We start from the raw sequence: 17,095 nt of genomic DNA, 5'->3' as shown, positions 1-17,095 counted from the left end.
CTTCTCAAGGGCAACTAGGGATGGGCAATAAATGCTGGCCAGCCAGCGACGCCCATGTTCCATGAATGACTAAAAAAAAGTTTCAGCTCAGCAGGAGTGTTGCTAGAGTTGCCAAAGGGACTGTGAGCATTGGCTTTTACGAGCTCGTAAGCAGATTATGTTTTTGAAGAGGTTTTTGAATGGTTGTTTACTTATTCTGACAGTTTTATGACCACTTAATAGGATTAAGTTTTTTTTTACCAAATGGGGTTTGAATGCCTGTGTTTGATTGACAGTTTTATCAGCTCCAAAAAGGATTAGAAATTTTGGAGGTGGAGTTTGAATGTGTTTGCTCACTTCAACAGCTTCACAAGCATCTCAAAGACTTCCCAGTGTTATCATAACGTACACAAGTTCTGTCCATTGTGGATACTGCATGAGTGAGCATGAAGGGATATGAGGGTAGATGGGGGTTTTTATTCATTCATGGGGATGTGAGCATTGGTGGCTAGGCCAGTATTTATTGCTCATCCCCAACTTCCCTAATGTAGGTGATATGAGTTGCCTTTTTGAATCGCTGTAGTTCGTGGTGCGGTATAGCACAATACTGATGGGGAGAGAGTTCCAGGATCTGACCCAGCGACAGTGAAGGAACAGTGATATATTTTGCAAGTCAGATTGCGGCTTGGAGGGGAACTTGCAGGTGGTGGTGTTCCCGTGTGTCTGCTGTCCTGTCCTTCTGGATGGTAGTGATCGTGTGTTGGGGAGGTGCTAAGGCAGGCCTGTCCAATCTTTTCTCTCAGGGGCCACAAATGCCTAATGTTCTCATTCAGGTGGCTGATGACAAAATTTTGGAAACACAAGATTTGGTATAAGAGTTAAATGAATGAAACAGTTGGGGTTTTAAGGAAAGAAAAGATTTCTGAGCCAAAGAAAGGCAAAGCAAGAGCTATAAGTTGTTAAGTATAAAAGAAGTGTAAGTGATAAAAACGACTAGCGTGTGAGAGGGTTAGTGTTTTTTTTTATTCATTTGTGGGACATGGGCGTCGCTGGCTAGACCAGCATTTATTGCCCATCCCTAGTTGCCCTTGAGAAGGTGGTGATGAGCTGCCTTCTTGAATCGCAGCAGTCCATGTGCTGTGGGTTGACCCACAATGCCGTTAGGGAGGGAATTCCAGGATTTTGATCCAGTGACTGCAAAGGAATGGCGATATATTTCCAAGTCAGGATGGTGAGTGGCTTGGAGGAGAACTTGCAGGTGGTGGTGTTCCCATGTATCTGCTGCTCTTGTCCTTCTAGATGGAAGTGGTTGTGGGTTTGGAAGGGGCGGCACGGTAGCACAGTGGTTAGCACTGCTGCTTCACAGCTCCAGGGTCCCGGGTTCAATTCCCGGCTTGGGTCACTATCTGTGTGGAGTTGGCACATTCTCCTCGTGTCTGCGTGGGTTTCCTCCGGGTGCTCCGGTTTCCTCCCACAGTCCAAAGATGTGCGGGTTAGGTTGATTGGCCATGCTAAAATTGCCCTTAGTGTCCTGGGATGTGTAGGTTAGAGGGATTAGTGGGTAAATATATGGGGGTAGGGCCTGGGTGGGATTGTGGTCGGTGCAGACTCAATGGGCTGAATGGCCTCTTTCTGTGCTGTAGGGTTTCTAAGATTTCTAAGATGTGGGTGGGGGAGTGTGAGTGGGTGTGGGAGGGGGTCAAGGAGAGTGAGTAACTGGGTGGAAGGGAGACTCACACTAACTCCATCTCTTCCCGGCTCACGCCCGTCACTCGCCCACTCTCTAGCACTCGCCCATTCTCTGGCACCCGCCCACTCTCTCCCATCCATTCCCCAGCACACTGTTCCCCAGTCCCCCTGCCCAGCACACTGTTCCCCAGACCTCCTCCCCAGCACACTGTTCCCCAGTCCCCCTCCCCAGCACACTGTTCCCCAGTCCCCCTCCCCAGCACACTGTTCCCCACTCTCTCTCCCCAGCACACTGTTCCCCAGTCCCCCTCCCCAGCACACTGTTCCCCACTCTCTCTCCCCAGCACACTGTTCCCCAGTCCCCCTCCCCAGCACACTGTTCCCCACTCTCTCTCCCCAGCACACTGTTCCCCACTCTCTCTCCCCAGCACACTGTTCCCCAGTCCCCCTCCCCAGCACACTGTTCCCCGGTCCCCCTCCCCAGCACACTGTTCCCCACTCTCTCTCCCCAGCACACTGTTCCCCAGTCCCCCTCCCCAGCACACTGTTCCCCGGTCCCCCTCCCCAGCACACTGTTCCCCACTCTCTCTCCCCAGCACACTGTTCCCCAGTCTCTCTCCCCAGCACACTGTTCCCCAGTCCCCCTCCCCAGCACACTGTTCCCCACTCTCTCTCCCCAGCACACTGTTCCCCACTCTCTCTCCCCAGCACACTGTTCCCCACTCTCTCTCCCCAGCACACTGTTCCCCAGTCTCTCTCCCCAGCACACTGTTCCCCGGTCCCCCTCCCCAGCACACTGTTCCCCGGTCCCCCTCCCCAGCACACTGTTCCCCACTCTCTCTCCCCAGCACACTGTTCCCCGGTCCCCCTCCCCAGCACACTGTTCCCCACTCTCTCTCCCCAGCACACTGTTCCCCACTCTCTCTCCCCAGCACACTGTTCCCCACTCTCTCTCCCCAGCACACTGTTCCCCACTCTCTCTCCCCAGCACACTTTTCCCCAGTCCCCCTCCCCAGCACACTGTTCCCCAGTCCCCCTCCCCAGCACACTGTTCCCCACTCTCTCTCCCCAGCACACTGTTCCCCACTCTCTCTCCCCAGCACACTGTTCCCCACTCTCTCTCCCCAGCACACTGTTCCCCACTCTCTCTCCCCAGCACACTGTTCCCCAGTCCCCCTCCCCAGCACACTGTTCCCCACTCTCTCTCCCCAGCACACTGTTCCCCACTCTCTCTCCCCAGCACACTGTTCCCCACTCTCTCTCCCCAGCACACTGTTCCCCACTCTCTCTCCCCAGCACACTGTTCCCCAGTCCCCCTCCCCAGCACACTGTTCCCCACTCTCTCTCCCCAGCACACTGTTCCCCAGTCTCTCTCCCCAGCACACTGTTCCCCAGTCCCCCTCCCCAGCACACTGTTCCCCACTCTCTCTCCCCAGCACACTGTTCCCCACTCTCTCTCCCCAGCACACTGTTCCCCACTCTCTCTCCCCAGCACACTGTTCCCCAGTCTCTCTCCCCAGCACACTGTTCCCCGGTCCCCCTCCCCAGCACACTGTTCCCCGGTCCCCCTCCCCAGCACACTGTTCCCCACTCTCTCTCCCCAGCACACTGTTCCCCGGTCCCCCTCCCCAGCACACTGTTCCCCACTCTCTCTCCCCAGCACACTGTTCCCCACTCTCTCTCCCCAGCACACTGTTCCCCACTCTCTCTCCCCAGCACACTGTTCCCCACTCTCTCTCCCCAGCACACTTTTCCCCAGTCCCCCTCCCCAGCACACTGTTCCCCAGTCCCCCTCCCCAGCACACTGTTCCCCACTCTCTCTCCCCAGCACACTGTTCCCCACTCTCTCTCCCCAGCACACTGTTCCCCACTCTCTCTCCCCAGCACACTGTTCCCCACTCTCTCTCCCCAGCACACTGTTCCCCAGTCCCCCTCCCCAGCACACTGTTCCCCACTCTCTCTCCCCAGCACACTGTTCCCCACTCTCTCTCCCCAGCACACTGTTCCCCACTCTCTCTCCCCAGCACACTGTTCCCCACTCTCTCTCCCCAGCACACTGTTCCCCAGTCCCCCTCCCCAGCACACTGTTCCCCACTCTCTCTCCCCAGCACACTGTTCCCCACTCTCTCTCCCCAGCACACTGTTCCCCAGTCCCCCTCCCCAGCACACTGTTCCCCACTCTCTCTCCCCAGCACACTGTTCCCCACTCTCTCTCCCCAGCACACTGTTCCCCACTCTCTCTCCCCAGCACACTGTTCCCCACTCTCTCTCCCCAGCACACTGTTCCCCACTCGCTCTCCCCAGCACACTGTTCCCCAGTCCCCCTCCCCAGCACACTGTTCCCCACTCTCTCTCCCCAGCACACTGTTCCCCACTCTCTCTCCCCAGCACACTGTTCCCCACTCTCTCTCCCCAGCACACTGTTCCCCAGTCCCCCTCCCCAGCACACTGTTCCCCACTCTCTCTCCCCAGCACACTGTTCCCCACTCTCTCTCCCCAGCACACTGTTCCCCACTCTCTCTCCCCAGCACACTGTTCCCCACTCTCTCTCCCCAGCACACTGTTCCCCACTCTCTCTCCCCAGCACACTGTTCCCCACTCTCTCTCCCCAGCACACTGTTCCCCACTCTCTCTCCCCAGCACACTGTTCCCCAGTCCCCCTCCCCAGCACACTGTTCCCCACTCTCTCTCCCCAGCACACTGTTCCCCACTCTCTCTCCCCAGCACACTGTTCCCCACTCTCTCTCCCCAGCACACTGTTCCCCAGTCTCTCTCCCCAGCACACTGTTCCCCGCTCTCTCTCCCCAGCACACTGTTCCCCACTCTCTCTCCCCAGCACACTGTTCCCCAGTCCCCCTGCCCAGCACACTGTTCCCCACTCTCTCTCCCCAGCACACTGTTCCCCACTCTCTCTCCCCAGCACACTGTTCCCCAGTCCCCCTCCCCAGCACACTGTTCCCCACTCTCTCTCCCCAGCACACTGTTCCCCACTCGCTCTCCCCAGCACACTGTTCCCCAGTCCCCCTCCCCAGCACACTGTTCCCCACTCTCTCTCCCCAGCACACTGTTCCCCACTCTCTCTCCCCAGCACACTGTTCCCCACTCTCTCTCCCCAGCACACTGTTCCCCACTCTCTCTCCCCAGCACACTGTTCCCCACTCTCTCTCCCCAGCACACTGTTCCCCACTCTCTCTCCCCAGCACACTGTTCCCCACTCTCTCTCCCCAGCACACTGTTCCCCGGTCCCCCTCCCCAGCACACTGTTCCCCACTCTCTCTCCCCAGCACACTGTTCCCCAGTCCCCCTCCCCAGCACACTGTTCCCCACTCTCTCTCCCCAGCACACTGTTCCCCACTCTCTCTCCCCAGCACACTGTTCCCCACTCTCTCTCCCCAGCACACTGTTCCCCACTCTCTCTCCCCAGCACACTGTTCCCCAGTCTCTCTCCCCAGCACACTGTTCCCCGCTCTCTCTCCCCAGCACACTGTTCCCCACTCTCTCTCCCCAGCACACTGTTCCCCAGTCTCTCTCCCCAGCACACTGTTCCCCACTCTCTCTCCCCAGCACACTGTTCCCCACTCTCTCTCCCCAGCACACTGTTCCCCAGTCCCCCTCCCCAGCACACTGTTCCCCACTCTCTCTCCCCAGCACACTGTTCCCCACTCTCTCTCCCCAGCACACTGTTCCCCACTCTCTCTCCCCAGCACACTGTTCCCCACTCGCTCTCCCCAGCACACTGTTCCCCAGTCCCCCTCCCCAGCACACTGTTCCCCACTCTCTCTCCCCAGCACACTGTTCCCCACTCTCTCTCCCCAGCACACTGTTCCCCACTCTCTCTCCCCAGCACACTGTTCCCCACTCTCTCTCCCCAGCACACTGTTCCCCACTCTCTCTCCCCAGCACACCTTTCCCCAGTCCCCCTCCCCAGCACACTGTTCCCCACTCTCTCTCCCCAGCACACTGTTCCCCACTCTCTCTCCCCAGCACACTGTTCCCCACTCTCTCTCCCCAGCACACTGTTCCCCACTCTCTCTCCCCAGCACACTGTTCCCCAGTCCCCCTCCCCAGCACACTGTTCCCCAGTCCCCCTCCCCAGCACACTGTTCCCCAGTCCCCTCCCCAGCACACTGTTTCCCAGTCTCTCTCCCCAGCACACTGTTCCCCACTCTCTCTCCCCAGCACACTGTTCCCCAGTCCCCCTCCCCAGCACACTGTTCCCCAGTCCCCCTCCCCAGCACACTGTTCCCCAGTCCCCCTCCCCAGCACACTGTTCCCCAGTCCCCCTCCCCAGCACACTGTTCCCCAGTCCCCCTCCCCAGCACACTGTTCCCCAGTCTCTCTCCCCAGCACACTGTTCCCCAGTCTCTCTCCCCAGCACACTGTTCCCCAGTCTCTCTCCCCAGCACACTGTTCCCCACTCTCTCTCCCCAGCACACTGTTCCCCACTCTCTCTCCCCAGCACACTGTTCCCCAGTCTCTCTCCCCAGCACACTGTTCCCCAGTCCCCCTCCCCAGCACACTGTTCCCCAGTCCCCCTGTCCAGCACACTGTTCCTCAGTACCCTTCCCCAGCACACTGTTCCCCACTCTCTCTCCCCAGCACACTGTTCCCCAGTCCCCTCCCCAGCACACTGTTTCCCAGTCTCTCTCCCCAGCACACTGTTCCCCACTCTCTCTCCCCAGCACACTGTTCCCCAGTCCCCCTCCCCAGCACACTGTTCCCCAGTCCCCCTCCCCAGCACACTGTTCCCCAGTCCCCCTCCCCAGCACACTGTTCCCCAGTCCCCCTCCCCAGCACACTGTTCCCCAGTCCCCCTCCCCAGCACACTGTTCCCCAGTCTCTCTCCCCAGCACACTGTTCCCCAGTCTCTCTCCCCAGCACACTGTTCCCCAGTCTCTCTCCCCAGCACACTGTTCCCCACTCTCTCTCCCCAGCACACTGTTCCCCACTCTCTCTCCCCAGCACACTGTTCCCCAGTCTCTCTCCCCAGCACACTGTTCCCCAGTCCCCCTCCCCAGCACACTGTTCCCCAGTCCCCCTGTCCAGCACACTGTTCCTCAGTACCCTTCCCCAGCACACTGTTTGAGCAGCATTATCATACCCAGCTCCAGGGGCACTTCAAGAGGCTTTGCAGGACATAGCCATCCTGTGGGCTGTACTTTGGGTAAGGCTGTGTTGAGGAGCCTGGTGAGTTGCTGCAGTGCATTTTGTACATGATACAGACAGCTGGCTCTGTGCACTGGTGGTGGAAAAAGTAAATGTTTGTGGACGGGGTGGCGATCATTGAGGGATGAGAGTTGGGAACCTAATATATTCACAACAGGTCCATCTCCAAGGGAACTGAGAAGGCCCTTCTATCCTGCCTGTCACAACATCCTCCTACCTTCGCCCTGCTTCAGGAGACAGCAGCCCCGATTCCAGCCTGGCCCTGTGTTCTCACGATGAAACAGCGTGGCTGACAATGCCAGGCTGGAGGTAGCATCACAATGTTGGGAAATTGCTGGGCTTGCGACTTTCACTTTGAATATAGAAATCAGACCCAGCTGGTTTCTTGCTCAAGGACAGAAGCATGATTTCAAACTTTTTAACATCTGCCAGAATTTACTTTCTGCTTTTTGCCCCAGTCTGCTTCTGAGAACACATGAATCAATACTTTATTCACAGTGGTAAAGGTGGTATGGGTGAGGCCAAAAAGCTTGATTGCCTTTGAAATGTACAAGCTGAATCATCCTCGCTCGGGTCGATGTGAGAGCATCGCTGTTTATACGGCATTTCTCATGCTGTGGGCAGTACCCCTTGAACCAAGTTACTCATTTAAAACACAATACTTTGCTGCTGGAACTTGTTAATTATAAACAGCTCTGTAGTGTATAATTATACAATTATATAATTATACTATGTGTTCATGTTTAAATTAGTCAGAAAGTGCACGCCTTTGATCCGGCTAGGTTTTGGTGTGGGCCCTATATGGCGAGTTACAAAATTGGTAAAATGACAAAAATCATCATTTAAATTCCTCAGGCCTCTTTGAAAAGAATGATTTTTCTCTTGAGGAGAGAGGTGTATGTCTATGTGTAAGTGCCTCCTTTGTCTGTAATGATGTCACTGCAATAGGATCTGCTTTCTCACTCTTTCCCAATGCGGGTTTGACATGTGAGACAGGCTGTTTTTGGATTAACAGGTATCACATCATGATTCCTTTACAATTTTCATTGGCCTGTTGTACAGTGTGGTGAAATAGTTCTGGTAAAAGTATCACACTTCAGGTCAGGTCTTGTGCTTTGGTATAAGCAGCTATTGAGAACAGACGTTTTATTCTTAGCAGCCAAGAAGAGGTGGAGAGCCTGAGCAAACCGACTCTCAAACGCTCTTCGAAATGAAACAGATTCATCACTTCTGCTTTTTCTTGCAATATAAGAGCACCATTTAAATTCAAAACCACAACATTCCTCAAAATAAATACACTCCAATCCTTGACTTGTGTTTTCCAAGCTTTTTTCTCCATTTTAACATTTGAAAAATTGCCCTTACCTCAGAATGGGATGGATGGGAGGAGGGGAGCTCTCAGAGTGATGTCATGGGAGGTGGGGGTGGGGGGGACTCAGAGGTGTCAGAGTGGGGCATAAAGTTGTCCAGGGTGTTGGGGTGGGGAGAGGTAGCTAGGGTTTTTCAATTATCATTTTGCAGACACTGATGGGACCTTGGGGAAACATCTTTGCGGATGCACTGTTCAAATCCCAGACAGAAGTAAGGAGCTGCACGTGCATATCAAAGGCTATGGAGCTGGCACCGGCACTGTCCCACCCGGGTTCCCACTCCATGGTCACCATTGCTATCTTGAAACTCGGGGATCCCAATCGCTCATTCTCAGAGTCACAACTCGCGGTGGCACGGTGGCAAAGTGGTTAGCACTGCTGCCTCACAGCACCAGGGACCCGGGTTCAATTCCCAGCTTGGGTGACTGTCTGTGTGGAGTTTGCATGTTCTCCCCATGTCTACGTGGGTTTCCTCTGGGTGCTCTGGTTTCCTCCCGGAGTCCAAAGATGTGCTGGGTTAAGTTGATTGGCCATGCTAAATTGCCCCTTAGTGTCAGGGGGACTAGTAGGGTAAATGAATGGGGTTGTGGGGAGAGGACCTGGGTGGGATTGTGGTCGGTGCAGACTCGATGGGACGAATTTTTCTGCTTTTAGGATTCTTCTATAACTCATGGTTTTAGGGAACCCCTGACTCCCCAATGAATCCCATTCATAGTTATAGTGGGATGTAATAATTGCCATCAACATCCTTAGGTAGTGCAAAATAACAATAAAAACTCAGCAACATCCCACGTCTACGTGTGTTCTCCTAACCACCATTCAACATGCTTTGTTAGAAATACCCCAGGTGAGTGTGAAGTGTGGAAGTAATGGCCTCAAAATGCCCACTAATATTCCCTGAAGAGGCTCTTCCTTGAAAAATAACTTCTTGGATAGTTATAGTTATTGAATAATTACCCTCATGAGGCCAGAGCTAGAGAAGAGAGAAATAAAGCTACCAATACCCATATAAGATTTGAAAATAAACATTTTATAAAGTTCTATTGGAATACTTAACTACAATTTCAACAATTAGATTAAGAATCACACAAACTTTGAAATGGCATGCTTCCTTCGTCCTTTGCAATGAGCAAGACATGTCCTCAGTGCTTGGAAGATTAGACAACACCTGCACTGAGTAAAATCAAGGCTCCAGGCAAAAGAATTTGAAAACATGCAGAAGGTATTTGTTAGAGTGTTTCCCAGGATTTGTACATTTACAAATCCGGCGGTATATGGAAGCATTTTAATTGTAAGAAGTATTAGCACAAAATTACAGAGTACATCATTTATTAGAAAGCTTTGGCAGCTGTATTTTGGGATGGATGCCTCATAATTGAGAGCTAATTAGTGTACAAATTCACACATTAGCCTAAAAATTAATGTTAATATCAATGGTTAACTTCTATCATAGTCCTCTGTCCCTACTCTTAACTCAAGCATAAAGGAGTTTACTTTAACTCAATTAGGACCCGACTAAAAATATCAGGGATAGTGATCTCTAAACTATTATCATAGAATCATAGAATTCCTGCAAGTGCAGAAGGAGGCCATTTTGGCCCACTGAGCCTGCACTGACAACAATCCCACCCAGGCCCTGTATTTACCCTGCTAATCCCCCTAACACTAAGGGGCAATTTAGCATGGCCAATCCACCTAACCGGCACATCTTTGGAGTGTGGGAGGAAACCGGAGCACCCGGAGGAAACCCATGCAGACACAGGGAGTATGTGGAGATCCACACAGTCACCCAAGCCGGGAATCGAACCCGGGTCCCTGGCGCTGTGAGGCAGCAGTGCTAACCGCCATGCTGGTCATAAATGTTTTTGTTGGATTGAGAAACATTGCATTGTTTGGCAGCAAAAGTAAATAAAGGCAATCAGGTATAAGATCATTTACATATAACAATTCTTGATTCGAATTTACTTCAGGTGTTTTCTTGTAGGATTGGTCTATTTGGAAGAGCTCAAATTGCATCGCAACATCTGGTGGCCTAGCACGGCCAATGATCTTGAAATGACACATTATTCAAACACATTAGAATTACGATTTAACAGCATGCTTTAATATGCCAGCCTGAAATTGCGTGCAGTTTCTCCTCTCCTATCGTAGCTCAAGCAGACCAGACAAGTCCTCAGAGAACGAACAGGCAGGTGTTAAACCGGTTCCCCCGGGATTCTGCTGATCCCCTGTTGCAGAGTTGCAGCAATCAGTTAGAATTCATTCCCAGCCAATCTCTCTCTCTGCACCTTCTACCCTGCACTAACACCTGTTCCCCACCACCTACCACCCCCCCCCCCCCCCCCCCCCCCCCCACCACCACCACCAACCATCACCCACCCCTTCAGACTGGAACTTCCAGGCCACTAGGGTGAGGACTGTCCTACATAATTAATACAGCACAAAAGCTGCAAGAAGAGGTGGTTTAAATTTTTTTTCCATACATGTTGCTTCATTATTTATTGCTATTCCCTCATCTGTTCTCCAGGCTGCTTAATGGGACACTTGATAGCTTAGACACAGTGTGTGTACCTTCATCACTCTTGTCTCAGCCTGTAGCTGTGCAACAGTAAGCTTGATTGGCACTTCTCCCTTCCCTATTGAACTACCTAATCTCCAGCAGGCACTTCATCCCACTCAGATTGGAATTCAACTGTGGGGAATTCTAGGAACCATCCAAAGCCACAAAACAAAGTTTACTGCTCTGCTAAGCGAAGCAGAACAGTCCTCTTTGTATACCAAAGGGGAGCCATTTTCAGTTCTGAAGAAGTCATATTGGACTCGAAACGTTAACTCTTATTTCTCTCTCCACAGGTGCTGGCAGACCGGCTAAGTTTATCCAGCACTTTCTGCTTTTATTTCAGAATGAACTGTTGGAGTAAACTGCAGCTGTGCATCCCCACCTCCCTACAGTCTGGCCCCATTTCTCAGTCTCTCCTACTATTTAAGATACAAAGATGAACAAAAACAAAGTGTGGACCTGACCTTCGAGATTTGAGTCTAGTAGAGTTAACGAGGTTGAGGGTACATTATGCTAACAATTTTAAAAAGTGCTTCATTTTAAAAAGGCATATTACATTCGCTGTCTGGAGAAATTGGGAAGGCTGCAGTGCATGATGGGTAACCTACTGGGAAGATGGATGCTGTGAACACATTTTTCTTTTTAATTCCCCGCCACCCTCTCCATCAATTTTCGCTCCGATTCAGACTTATTCTCCCAGCTCTACTTTGGCGCAGTTAATCCCTTTCCCTGGCATTGATATTCCTTGTGCAAAACTATGGCTTGACAGCTTTTCTCTCATCTGTATTCTGTGTCCTTGCTGTCTCTTTTCCGACTCAAACTTGTTTACTCCTGTTCTTCTAACCCTGCAGCTACAGCAAGTGACAGAAGACAAGAAACCGGATACTGAGACAATACTGCAGATTTCAGAATAGAGTTGTGCCTGTTTAAAGCAGTGGATCATTACTGAGCAATGCAGCTAATGTAAGGGTGAGAAAATCATTTTACAATCTTTATAAAAGTGCATTAATCAGCCCTCCAGTAGTTTTTACAGGACCACTTACAACCTGATCCTCATTGGAGAGGTCACATTCACACATGGTATTAGAAAATTTTGTTTGCCAGAACTAAAAAGCAACAACTTAATGTGGAAATTGGCTTAAAAGATTTGGTTGCTGATCTTTGCTATGTTACGTGATAGAGTACTTTTTAACCTAATTTAAACAAATTTTACAAACTTCACTTCTGCCTTACCTATCATTTAAAAATAAGGTTTTTGAAACTTTGGAGTGTTCTTCAGCAGGGGGGCAGAATATAAATATAGCTAATCGAATCAAGTTACAGTTTTTTTTAAAAATCAGAATTGGTTTGGAATGGATTCATCATTTGTCAAACTCTCTAAATAGCGTCTTTCAATGAATAAGGCAGGTAGATTCTGGCAGTAACTTCATCAGAAACCACCATGGCTGAAAGAAAGATAGCAAATCTGACATTTCCCCTTTGGTCTCTACTGGAGCCAGGTGTCCACAGATGGAAGACTTTTCTAAGTCGAATTCTGATCGGATGGTGGCTCAGGGTAGTGGGTTTGGAGTGGAAGATCAGCAGATTATGGGGAGGAAGGCTCAGTGCCGTGTGTTTGGGTGGAGTCGGGGGGACGGGCTATCAGCAGATCACTGGGAAAAGACTCAGGATCATAGGTTTGGGGGTTGGGGGGGAATGTCGACCCATGGCAGCAAGGAGGGCCTGGCCCACCATTGACAGCTCGACTGAGCGCTGGGGAGAACTCCTACTCCTCCAAGCTCACAATCAGCAGTCTGAAAAGCACTTACCTTCAACCGCCACTGCCTCCATTAGCTTACGGGTTTTTCAAGTGCTGGGAAATCTGGCCAGCGGCCTTTAAATTTAAAACCTCGGGCTCCCAAATACACTGTGGGAGGTATTGCTCCAAGGTGAGCGCAGACACACTAGGCAACTGACTGCTGTGAAAATAGTGACAAGTGTGTGTATAACAAGTTGGGCGGTTTCATATATTTTATTTTTAAGCTCCTGACCCTCTCCCGCCTATCATAAGGAAGTTAATATTGACCCCTGGATGTCATGCAAGCAATATGTCGATTGGATTCTACTGAAAATTTAGACTCTAATAAAGTTGTCTGGTCTGTTTGTGTGCAATCTGCCATACTCAATTCCATGTCAAAGAACAAAGAAAATTACAGCACAGGAACAGGCCCTTCGGCCCTCCAAGCCTGCACCAACCATGCTGCCCGACTTAAATAAAACCCTCTACCCTTCTGGGGACCATATCCCTCTATGCCCTCCTGGTCATGTATTTGTCAAGACGCCCCTTAAAAGTCACTACCGTATCCGCTTCCACTACCTCCCCCAGCAACGAGTTCCAGGCACCCACCACTCTGTGTAAAAAATCTGCCTCGTACATCTCCTTTAAACCTTGCCCCTCGCACCTTAAACCTGTGCCACCTAGTAATTGACCCTGGGAAAAAGCTTCTGACTATCCCTTGCTCTGGCTACTTTTCCACTCCATATCCCAGCTAGTCCATTGATGCTGTCTCCTAAACCTCCGGCCAGAATTCCCATGGAGGAACCAGTACCCATCTGAGTCACGCACTATACTGAATGAAGCAGTTAGACTGCATCTCCACCACCGTTTCCGCACTTGTCACAGCCAACCATTCAGCAAGGTTCGCTTTCTCCAGTTAGCCTCGACAGACACACACTCAGTCCGTGATGGACACCATGAGAAATTTGTTTGCTTGAACTATCATTTCACTAATTAATCAGTGATATTATTGACCTAATCAATGAATACGATAAGGTATTTGCATGATTGTGATGATAGGGATTTTCTCTCTGCCATGATTAATAGCACTCTCTGGTATAACGCTGGAACCTTCCCATTATTTTGTAAATTGAGTTTGTGTCTTTATAAGCTCTGTTTGTGAACAGAATTCCCACTCACCTGAAGAAGGAGCTTAAGGCTCCGAAAGTTAGTGACTTTTGCTACCAAATAAACCTGTTGGACTTTAACCTGGTGTTGTTAAACTTCTTACTGTTATAACGCTGGAACCTCAGCAGAACCTGGACTTTTTCCTGGCCTGACAAGCTGTTAACACAGGTTTAAATCAGAAGGGAAATAGTGAATAAGCTGCACCAGCACATGGAGCTTGGGGACTTCCATTTGGGCATCACTTTCCTGGCACTGCTACTTAAATAAATACACCAATAGATAAAATATCAAACCTAATGGTAACTGAATCCATTCAGATACACTTCCACTGCCAATGTTGCTCTAAGAACAACACTGGCAGAGGATTGACAATGAACTCCAGATTCAGCTAGAGAATGGTGTGGTAGGAACAAGAAGGGAGTAAATATGATTGAAAGGAATAACAAAAATGCTGATAAATGCACAGCAGGTGTTTCAGCATCTGAAAACAAAAAAAAAAGACAGAACCATAGAATCCCTACAGTGCAGAAAGAGGCCATCCAGCCCATCCGGTCTGTACCGACTCTCTCAATAGTTTCTTATCAAGGCCCTCTCCCACACCCTCTTCCCGTAACTCCACGCTTTTACCATGGCTAATTCACCTAACCCTGCACATCTTTGGACACTAAGGGGCAATTTAGCATGGCCAATCCACCATCCTGCACATCTTTGGACTGTGGTAGGAAACCAGAACACCCGGAGGAAACCCACACAGAACGGGGAGAAGGTGCAAACTCCACACAGCCAGTAACCCGAGATTGGCATTGAACCCGGGTCCCTAGCGCTGTGAAAAAGCAGTGCTAACCACTGTGCCACCGTGTCATGCATCCTGCCACATGTTAACTTTCTAATAAATAACCTCCTTCCAAAATGTTAAATTGACTTTTGAGAGACTGATGGTTCTGCTGAATAATTCTAAAATTTTCACTTTTCATTTCATCATTTTATAGTACGAATATTTTCAATTTTTTTCAGTTCCACATTTCAAATCGGAAGGGGGTGAATATGGTTTTAAAAGTAATAATCATTTAAATCCTACAGTCTGCAATTCACTGCTTGATTTTTGGCAAATTCTTCACAGAAATTTAATTTTGTTGAGTATATAATAGAGCAAGAAAGAAAATGTGTAGCACGTTTGCAACCCAAAGTGATTTCCCGTCAGTGATGTACATTGAAATGTACTTACTGTCATGTACAAAATGACTTGATAACCTGGTTAAGAAAAAAAAGGGCAGCAGATGATCTGATCTGACCTCAGCAACTGAGGCTCCATTCCCATCGGCCCATTGCAGCTGGAAGGATGCCGGTCTCATTCTCAGATGTGGGTTGGGGAACAAATATTAGCCCAGCACTTCTTTGACATAGTGCCTTGGGATATGCTAATTGCACCTGGGAGGGCTGCTGGAGCCTTTTTTAACGTCTCACCTGAAAGATGGAAGCTCCAACAGTTCGGCACTCCCCCAGTACTGCACAGAAGTATCAGCCTAGATTATAGAATCATAGAATCCTGCAGTGAAAAAGGAGGCCATTCGGCCCATTGAGTCTGCAGCGACCACATTCCCACCTAGGCCATATCCCCATACATTTACCCTAGTTAGTTGCCCTGACACTAAGGGGCAATTTAGCATGGCCAATCCGCCTAGCCTGCACATCTTTGGACTGTGATGAACTCTCTAGATTAGGGGAGTGATTTTCCGGCTACGTTCACCCCGAGACCGGAAAATCCTGCCCAAGGTTAATGGACCTTTGCATGGTCCGTGTCCCGCCGGCTATGATTCCCGTGGAGGGCAGGACGGGAAAATTCCGCCCAAGGACTTCAACCCAAAGCTTTATGGCAGAGACAAGACTGGTACCACTGAGCCAAGATTAACACTCAATATATCTCAGAAATAATCTTTATCCTGTGATAAAATAAAACACACGAAAAAGTCAAATTCTGATATTTACCTCTTGGCTGTTGGTTTTAAACGGGGATCTTGAATTCTTGTTTGTCGTACCAAATTTAGTTTTGACTTCATCTTGCTGTCCAAACAGCTCCTCAACAGTACTTGTGTCGATTCTGTAAGAGTGCTCTCTTGCACTAATAGTCCAAATATTGTTTTTTCCACGGATGTGCTCCTCAGGGATGGTTTTCCAGAAGAAACTGCGAATGCGTTTTTTATGCCCAACATGGGAACCTGGCGGAGGAGGGGGTGGAGGAGGAGGTGGGAGTCCTGGTGGAGGTGGTGGTGGAGGTGGAGGTGGAGGTGGCCCTGGAAGTGGAGGGGGTGATGGTGCTGGTCCAGGTACTAAATCAGCAACTGATGGAGAACTTGCATTCTCTTTGTCATTTACAAATGACAGGCAACTCATCACTTGCATTGTAATTCCAAGAATAAAAAAAAGGTAGCTTGGCTTTATTTCCCCCCTTTGTAAGGTCGCTAATGTGCTGGGCTAAATCGTAGCCATCGTTCCAACATCCACTAATAAACTCCTGTCACTCACAGGATTTTCTGGACATGGTCCACTGAAGAGTAAAACGTCCCAGAAGACTTGTACTTTATCATGGTTGGTCTACCGAAGTGCCAGAACCTGTTCACACACTGAAAATAAAACAAGAACAAATATTAAATTAATGGAGTAATAATAAATCACACACCCATTAGCCTCTCACAATGCCCAATAAAGAGACACTTCCTAAACATTTATCGCTTGTTCTTTTTATTTAAATTTGCAAAATAATTCTAATTTATTTCTAACAGCTCTTTGCCGAGTCAACAATGAGAGCACTACCAAAATCAAAATAATGCCCACACATTGTGGGAAACAACAGCAGAATCATCACCAATATCAAAAAATCCATCCACAGCCTTGTGATGTCAGAACAGTGGGAAGTACGATTGGTGTCAGAAAGCATGCACCTGGAAAACAGTACTCCCAGGGGAGCTCGGGGTGAGTGCAGCGTTCGAGGGACAGGGGGAACGGGTGTGTTGTGCCAGAGCAGTGCCACTTTGATGCCAGGGAGTGCCGGGGGTGCACCTGGGCAAAGATTGTCTCCTGGTTTGCTAGCTGTGCACAGGGACAGCCTTTAAAAATGACACCTGGATTGCCGGGCATCTGATTTGATGGCGGGGCAGGCGAAGCAAAGGTTGCCTGCCAACGATCAGTGCCGTGTTGGCAGCTTCAACTCCACTCTTCTTGCCCCACATCGGCCTTTGCCAATATCGGAGATAATCCTGGCCACTGCCTTATGTGAGGTACAGAGCCATTGATGCTCGAAACAACTCAATGCCTTGTGGCCTTTCTTCATGCAGGAACCTGAACAGAGATTATAAAGAGGTCATTCCTTTTGGGGTCATTGTAACTGAA

At 50.0% G+C, this 17,095-nt stretch overlaps 1 protein-coding gene across 1 annotated transcript in view; it reads right to left on the bottom strand.

Moving 5' to 3' along the window:
• The window catches only part of fhdc1 (FH2 domain containing 1), an 81,830-nt gene extending 65,501 nt beyond the window's left edge, over positions 1-16,329 (bottom strand). Inside the window, exon 1 of the mRNA XM_078211221.1 lies at positions 15,695-16,329. Within this exon, the coding sequence (XP_078067347.1) occupies positions 15,695-16,108 (414 nt within the window). The 5' untranslated portion in view covers positions 16,109-16,329. The remainder of the gene's footprint in view (positions 1-15,694) is intronic.
• Between the last annotated feature and the right edge of the window lie 766 nt (positions 16,330-17,095).

This window comes from Mustelus asterias, chromosome 1 (genome assembly GCF_964213995.1).
Source record: "Mustelus asterias chromosome 1, sMusAst1.hap1.1, whole genome shotgun sequence".
Classification (NCBI taxonomy): Eukaryota; Metazoa; Chordata; class Chondrichthyes; order Carcharhiniformes; family Triakidae; genus Mustelus; species Mustelus asterias.
Note: the sequence above shows the minus strand (reverse complement) of the source record. Positions and strands in the feature narration are given on the sequence as shown.